Source organism: Chrysochloris asiatica, unplaced genomic scaffold, assembly GCF_000296735.1.
Source record: "Chrysochloris asiatica unplaced genomic scaffold, ChrAsi1.0 scaffold00008, whole genome shotgun sequence".
Classification (NCBI taxonomy): Eukaryota; Metazoa; Chordata; class Mammalia; order Afrosoricida; family Chrysochloridae; genus Chrysochloris; species Chrysochloris asiatica.
In genome coordinates, this window is record NW_006408526.1 from 37,603,340 (window position 1) to 37,611,816 (window position 8,477).

An 8,477-nucleotide genomic window follows, 5' to 3' on the forward strand; every position below is an offset into this window, starting at 1 on the left:
CCCAAACAGGTGTACACCCCAAAGGGGATGAGTATTCCCCTCCATCCTTGGTCTTGTTAAAACTCTGCATTCCCGAAAATGCAAAGAGAAGAGCATTTCCATACACAACCCGAGGAACACTCATTTAAAAATATTAGTAGCCTCTGGGGCATGGAAGAGTTGCAAGACCGAGCATTAAGTCGGGAAGCTGAAATTGCTCCGTGGGTTGTCTCTGCCCACGTTTCCTGTCGCCCGCAGGCCCAGCTCAGAACTAGGGAAGGAGCTCCTCTACTGCAAGCCCGTGCCAGATGATCGAAAGCGCAGTGAAGCGCGTTGGAGTGCAGAACCGCGAGTTTTTGAGGGGTCCTGAATGCTGGAGTTTGGGAGCGCCGCCCGGAGAAGGAGAGAGTCTGTTTAGTCTTTGAGTTAGAGTAGAGATGGAAGGGTGGGGTGAAAGGGGGAGGTAAGTGACCAAAAGCGCACGATTCTGTACCTGCTCTGAAAGTTCTAAGAACAGGTCTTGGGATTCCCTGCAGAGCGAAAGATCCCTGACTCCCTGCCCCTTACCTGCTGTCATTCTGTCGAGGAAGGGCAAGGGGTTTAGGTGGAGAAACTGCGGAACCCCATTAATGTACTTGGGGAAGGTGGCCGAGTGGCCAGGGCTCAGAGGTTCCGGGGTCGCGGTGGAGAACAAATACCTCCCCTCCCCCATCGAACTCGAGACCCAGGTGCCAGTCGCTGAAGAGTCAAGGCGAGCAAAGGAGCGGTCTCCGGCTTCACACTCTCCCAGGACAGGCCCGGAGGAAGTCCGGAGCCGGGAACCCATCCGTGGGAAGGGGGCTTCACAGATGGGTTTTGTTTGTCTTCCCAGAGCCGATTTCTCAGACCTGCGCAGAGCCGGAGTCCGAGTCTCCAGGTCTTGGAGGGAATCGGCGCCCGGCTCTGCGACCTCGTCCCCGCGTCCCTCCTCCCCAACCTGGCTGCTCAGAGAGCGTGCGGCCCTGAGCCGAGCTCTCCCTCTTCCCCAATGTCCACCTCATCCTCAGGTTCGGTCAGCACGAAGGGGCCGGTGGGCAAGCCGGACCGAGCGTCGGCGGAGGCGGCCTCTGGGCCACGGGGGCTGCTTTCAGGGCTCTCTGGTCGGTCCGGCGCTTTGGGCTCGTCTTGACTTTTCCTCAGTTGCTTTTTATGCTTCATCCGCCGGTTCTGGAACCACGTTTTTACCTAATTCCGGGGCGAGGGCGGGAGGGGAGAATAAATAAATAAAACTACTTTATTCTATCAGACACATAGTTAGTGACCTAAGATCTTTGCGCTTATTGGATTTTAGGAAAACAGAACTCAATTCATTGTTGAATTATCCCGATGCTGTGAAAGTTCTGCTTTGGGCTAAGTGACACCGGAACACACAAGTTAAGGTCTCAGGTTGTATAAGAATCAAACATCCTAAGACTCCCAGGAATAATTGTATCGGAATAATGATGAGGACCAAAATGGAGTGGCTGTTACTAGTTATTACTAGCACTGTTGCTAATTACAATGGATCATTTTAAGTTCTGCGGTTCCTCTGATTAGCTAAGACAACGAAAATCCTTGGTCTACTACAAGTTGTGCAGAGGATGATGCTAATCGAACTTGCTGTTTCTCATCAGAGCAAGACCCTGCAGGGCTAATGATTTCTCAGCAAAGTGGGTCTTCAGGTACAGAGAATAGGCGTCGGAAGTGGAGGTAGGAGTTGTGAGGTTGTTGGTGAATAGCATCAGGAAAAAAGTGCTTTCCTCTGGACTGAGCAATAAAGTGGGACCTTAAACGATATGTGTTTGGAGTGGGTATGAATATCTGTGAATGTGAGTGGCATTGGTTAAAATAAGAAGAAAAAGGATAAGGCTTTAGGACAAGAAACCGTCTAATCTATCGATTTACGTCTGATCCGGGTTAAAGCCTCCATTGGAGGGAAGCGGCGGCGGCACAGATATGATGTCCTGGAGCAATAATTCTCCAACCCGAGACGATAACTGAAACCATGTTCAGAGCCACACTCTGGGTTTGCTTCGATAAATCAGTCAAGATGTTGGGGTGTCGTTATTTTCACTAAAGATCCTTAAGAGGAGCTTAAGGTAAGAGGGAGCGGAGTCCTTCCCATTGGAAGAACTCTGTCTGCACAGGGACCCAGAAGGTGGGGAGAGTTGCGAGTAAAGGAAAGCAAAACAAGGTTAGGGTCTCCCTTTCCTCCCGCCCACCTGAGTCTCGGACAGGCTGAGGGCCGTGGCCAATTCCACCCGCTCTGGTGTGGATAGGTAGCGCTGGATCTCGAACCTCTTCTCCAGTCCCGAGAGCTGAGAATCGGAGAAAACCGTGCGAGCTTTGCGGCGGCGGCAATGTTTCCCAGGCAGCTCGGCGTGCTGTGGATGCGGGAAGAGCGCTGGGACCGGCACTCCTGCGGAGAGAAATGCAGCTGAGAGGTCTGAGACCCAACTTTCACTTCACTGCCCAGTCTGTCATCCAGGCCCTCCCTCTGTCGCCTTCCTCCCACACATCCACCTCACTACAACCCTTCCTCTTCCCGAAGTTCCTGGAGCCCTTCTCCCAGGAATCCCGGGGCAGGACAGAAAAACGGACTGCAAGAAAAGCGCTTGGAAATCTTTAACAAAAAGGTCACCTAGAAACACAAATAACAAGCGGTAAGTACAACGGAAAAGAACATTAGAAAATAAATCCGGAGGCCTTCAAAATTATCTTCTTATAGAGATTTCATTCGCTTCTGACTGAGCTGAGGCCTCTGTTACACCTCGCCAAGTTTTTTTTTTTTTTTGCAAACATCAGATGTCCTCCTCAACCTCCCACACCCCTGACGACGCTCAAGGTAGAATGGATGTGGAGCGGCTTGGGGAACTGGAACCTAGGAGTGGTTCCCGCCTCGCACGATTTCCTGTCAGTTTCCGGGCCGCATAAAGGGCACTGATCTTTAATCTGGTTCTCATTTTTTTTTTCTCTAGCCCAGTGAAGCAGAAAGATTGCGGCGCTTTCTCCCTTGTTGACTCAGGGTATCTTTTCTTGGCTTTCCTGACACTCTCTGCGGTTGAGATGAGTGGAACAGATAGGCTTCAATATCAATCCATCTCAGAATAACAACAAAACAATAAAAACCAAGCAGGTCCGATCATCGCTGGCATTAACCACTGTTATTTGGGGGGAACATGAGAGAAGCCTAGAGGAAGGAAGCAGGTGATGTTGCAAATGTGAGATGCGCACCTTGACACATACTTTGAAACTGCCTCTCCAGTCTAGTGTCTGGAAGCTTCACTAAAACACGTTTAGCTATCGCCTTGGTTTCCAGCCCCCATATTTTATAAATTCATTTCATGCTCTCCTCAACCCTGGCCAAGGCCACAAAGTTGGTTCCACCTGCATTTCCAATCTAGATTCAACTACATTTTCTATTGACTGGACTAAAAATGCTAGCAAATAAAGCTTGAAAACAGGCTTTGGGAGAGAGGAAAAAAAAAAAAAGAAGAAGAAGAAGAAGATTTCCCCCTCACGTCTGTCAGAAACTAACTTTGCAGGCCTCTAAGCTTTTCCAGGCCCATGACATCAAAATATGTTGCCAACCGGCTCCGGCGATGCTGGCAACTGGGGCAGAGGAAAGATTGTGAGTAAAAACCGCTAGACTTAGATATTGGTGCTCTAGAGAATGCAAGCGGAGCTGATTCTCTTACGCCTGTTTTTCTTACCCTGTTCCCCTTATTGGGATCAGCCCAGATTTCCCTCCTCTGCTCATCCCAAACCCTCATTCACTTCTAAATACTACAGGATCAGCAAATGCTCAGTGCCTAGGAGGAGAATCTGGCCCCGCTGAACATTTAGGGCTTCTGAGACAGGAGATAGAGTTACAGTTCCCCTAAGAGGTTCTCCTCTCTGAGGCGGCAGAGATGGAGTGCCAAGAAAGCGGGATTGAGAGATAGACGAAAGTCGACTGGATCACCAGGCGGAGGGGACTACTTTGAGGGAGGCTGAGCACTGCCTATCAAGAATATCATCAGCTGCCTCTTAGCCCGGCAAATCTCTTCAGTTATAAAAAGTGCAGAGTGGCCCCCAATGTTCTCTGGACTAACATTCCTCAAAGGAACTCTTCCTTCTTTCAGCCTTGTCCCCACCCTTCTTTCTACCGTCTTTTAAAAAGGAGGCTGCCTTGCCAGGCCAAGCGTGCACAGGCCTCCTAGGCTCCAACACAGGCGTAAGTGCTGTCCTAAAAGACCTGCTTTCTTTTTCCCTCCCTATCCCAAGAGGCCCCCAGTTACTTACCCGAGGTGGTAAGGAAATAAGGGTGGTGATGATCCCCCTTGTGCAAAGGGTGGTGGGGGTGAGGTGCCAGGAGGGTGGGTGTGGGCATGAGGGGGTAGCCATAGTCTAGCAGAGGCACCCGGGAAGCCAGCGAGCTAGTGAAATGGTCGGGAGCCACCTCCCTCAGCGGCTTGGGCTTGTGCAGCAGGATGTCCTCGATGAAGAAGGATGTGGGCCTTTGAGAAGACGCTGGATGTAGAGGGGAGGTAAAGTTGAGATTCATCTTGAGCCGAGTGCCTGCCACAGGGCGAAGGCCAGGTGGGAAGTGTGGGAACCTAGCAGCGTCTCAGCTAGCCTGGTGGAAAGCCGACAAACACCCTCCGAGGCTCAACTCCCTGCTGTTTTCCCAGGCCTGGGCTACCCAGGGTTCTGGTGAGGCAAGAAGACTAGCTACTAGGTGGGGTGGGTCTATGTGTAGGAGAATTGGCAGCTTGAAGAGGGGAGTCGGGAGAGCCAATGGCAACGCTGCCAGCGGCAGAGGGGAGGGCGCGGTGGGCTCGAGGCGGGGCGGGGCTCTGTCCTCGGTGCTGAATACTTCTGGCCAGATGGGTGAAGAGAGGTGTCTGCTGGATTCTTGTTACTACCGGAATTTTCGACCTCAACTTTGCCCCAACCCTGTAGAAGCTACTTTGCTTGCAGATATTTATAAGAACACTAAAAGGGGGAAAGTGTCTCCTACAAACTCCTTTCTTAGAAATCAAAAAACATTAAATGGGTCCCAAAGTAAGTGGGATACAGCACTTATTCAGGCATTTGGGTCTGAGTTTTAACAGTTTAGAGAAAAGGAGCATCTTTTAGTATACACAACAAAGTGGGGAGAAAGAAAAGTGAGTGTAGAGGGAGTCCACATATGCCAGACCTAACTAAAGCTAGTGGATGCAGGATGACTCCATTATTAAGGTAAATAAATAAGAAAATGCTGATGATTTTAGCATTCTTTATCTCCATTGTGTGGTCTGGATGTGAGGAAGAATGCACGTATCTATTTATATCTATTATCATCTATATCTATATCAGTATCTATCATTATCTGACTCTTGGGACCATCCTCCTCCCACCCCTTTTAAATTTCCATCTTCTTCTCCTTCACTTCCCTCACAGTTTGCTATTTCTACTATATTATTCCTGTTAACCTGTCCCCAAAATAATTGTACTAGGATTTTAGCCCCTGTTCCCTCTCCCAGCCTCTTGCCCTCCTCCCAAGCTTTTGTTGTGTTCTGTTTGTCTTTTTTAAATCTGTCATATTTATTTCCCTGGAGTCAATTTGCTAAAATTAAGGGGATCATCTACAGCACAGCAGGGGTAATTTCAGCTCACATCTCCGAAAATTGCTCTAATTATTGATGTTAAACTCAGGGAAATTAAAAGAAGACACTTCTCTTCCATCTCCCCATTTTTAAGCTCTAATTTGTTGAAATCTAGTCATCATCACAATTCCAATCACTACTGCTAATAGTAAAAGTGTTTTAATAGAAACTGAGTCCTCACAACCCATGCTATTAGATAATTAGAGGAGGTGTTAGAAAGCCAAGTGCTAATCCTTGGGCGCTCAGGGTAGGATTTCCATCTGATCTAGCAGGTAGAACAAATTAATTACCAGAATCAATTAGACCCCAAACTACAGTGCTCTAGGCAGTGGAGCTCTGTATTCCATATGGATGAACTGGTAAATGGTAAATAGATGAGGAGAACGGGAGGAAAGGGGGTGAAGGAAAAACAACCTTAAATACGATCTTAGAGAGTAGGTGTCTAAATGAAGTCAGAATGCTTTGTCCTGGAGTCTGAAATGTAATTTTTGTTTTTAAATTTATATAAGAAAGTTGAAGAGGTCTAGCCATTTGCCCTAATCCAATTATCTCCTGCAGGGCTAGGGATAGAATGGGAAAGAGGAGATGGGGTGATAGTCTATACCTTAGCGGCACTGTGGGTTAATGCGCTGGACTACAAGGCTGGTTTGAACCTCAAGGTCGGCAGTTGAAGCTCACCAGCTGCTCCTCGGAAACCCTATACAGGCCTGCTATGAGTCGGAACTGACTCCACGGCACTTAACAACAATAGTTGTAAGGGGCTCTGGTAGTGCAGTAGTTATAAGTCAGGGCTGCTAACTTCAAGGTCAGCAGTTCGAAACCATCGGCCGTTCAACCGGAGAAAGACAAGGCTTTCTGCTGCATAAAGACTTATAGTCTCAGAAACCCTATGCAGAGTCGCTATGACTTGAACCGACTCCAGGGCACACAACCACCACTACCCCTTATTGTGAGCTTCAGGTATTCAGTGAATGAGAATCAAGTCCACCAGTCTCTCAATGCTAAAGACTGAGTGGCTACGGAGGGCAGTCGGTGTAAACCCAGATTTAAGTCTGAGTAAGGTGCCTGCCTGTGTTTGCAAGCTCCCAAGCTCCTTCTCTATCCAGACAGATTTAGACCCAGTCTTGGGGGAGTAATGCCACTTTCGCTCTGGAGTGAAGGCAAACTTCTGTGGCAGAAGCAGAAACGAAGAGATTCTTGAATATCCCTTTGGGAGCAAGGACAGTAAAAACGTCTTGGGGAGTAAAATACAAATGACAGGTACCTTTAAGACAAGTCACTGCAAACACTCAGCTTTCCCCTCCAGAATGCCCTAGGGCTCGGAGGAAAGAAGTGGCGGGGAGTGAGGGGTAAGAGGTCTCATCCAATCGCAACCTCCCCGGTATTTCAAATGTCCAGGACCCAGCGCCCAATTCTCCCTCAAAGATAAGGCTCCCAGGCCGGGAGGTCCATGGGGCGTGGTCTTTCACCCTTGTGAAGATCTAAAGGAGATTCCCTAGCGAATCCCAATATCCTGCCTTTGCCTCTACTCCAGGAAGGACCTAAGAAGTGAAGGGATGGAGGGAGGAGGCCACCTCTACAGGAAGGGGAAGGACCTAAAGAACCACCCAGGTTTCTCTCCCTCCTCCCTTTTTCCTTTCAATGCGACTGGGATACAAAGCTCCGGGGTGGAGATCCTGGGGTCGCCGAGATCAAAGCAAGCCACTGACTACGCGGAGGTGGTAACAGAGGAACCGAAGTGGAAGGTGGATTCCAGGATTCCTCAGTAGTCACCACTTCTCCCTGAGCGGGCTGTAGGGACCGCGCCCAGCGCCCTAATCCTCGGCTGTGAAGGTAGTCTGTCGTGGAAAGGCTCGCCGGATCCCGACCGGGCCTCAACTTCCTTTTAGAGCTAAGGCCCAGGTTCTTCAGGAAATCGAGAGTCGAGGAAAGCTGGAAAGTTTCGCTATGGTGACGCGACTTGTTGGAAACCTCCCGGAAACGTTGAGGTTACCCAGTCTTGGGCCCCCGAACCCAGTTAATATTTTCATCTGGGTCTGACTTACTTTCGCAGTGAAGTGAAAGTGTCCAGCCCCTTTTCATATCAATCCTAGTATCTCCTAAGGTAGCAGTTAGCAGTTCCGACTTGGCAATACCCTGTACCTCTTCCTCCATCCCCTGCGAGCCCGGGGAACCAGCCCCAGTAGCCTATAAATGTTGCATTTTTAGACAGCCTTGTAAAGATTGACTTTCGGGCAAATGGGAAACATTTCCCCTTTAAAAGCAGAGATTGCCTGGATCATCTCTAAAGCTTTGTCCATCCAAATATATTTCGTTATTTCTAAAGCAGAACGCAAAGCACATAGGTAATTTTAAATGTTCTGGTATTGGTATTTAAAAAGTAAAATGAGAGTGTTGAATTGTCATATGTCTTGTTATGTATATGTTCACCATGCTAAGATATTAAGTAAAAAGGAACATAAGACATTAATTTTAATATATTTAACTTAACTCCAATATATCCAACATTTTTTTCAACAATGTAACCAATATAAAATTCTTAATGAGCTATTTTGGCTTTTTTCCACCATTAACAAAAACTCAGTGTCCCCTCACAAAAGACTTCCCTTTCCCCCCTTTCATCTCTGGTAATCACTGCTAAACTTTGGTCTCCATTGTTTTTATGTGCCGTGGAGTGGAGTCGGTTCCGACTAATAGACCCTGTACAGGATTTCCGAGGCTGTAAATCTTTACGAGAGCAGAAAGCCTCATCTTTCTTCCGCGGAATGGCTGGTAGTTTCGAACTGCTGACTGTGAGGTTAGCAGCCCGATTCGTAACCACTATGCTACCAGAGCTCCTTACATTTACCT

General features: G+C 48.4%; 1 protein-coding gene across 1 annotated transcript; it reads right to left on the reverse strand.

Annotated features, from left to right (window-relative positions):
* Nucleotides 1-963: 963 nt before the first annotated feature.
* Nucleotides 964-4,543, reverse strand: BSX (brain-specific homeobox). Its single transcript, XM_006833927.1, has 3 exons — nucleotides 4,282-4,543; nucleotides 2,220-2,416; nucleotides 964-1,203 (listed from the first exon to the last, which is right to left on the reverse strand). The coding sequence occupies exons 1-3, from the start codon at nucleotides 4,541-4,543 to the stop codon at nucleotides 964-966; spliced, it is 699 nt and encodes a 232-aa protein (XP_006833990.1).
* Nucleotides 4,544-8,477: the final 3,934 nt, after the last annotated feature.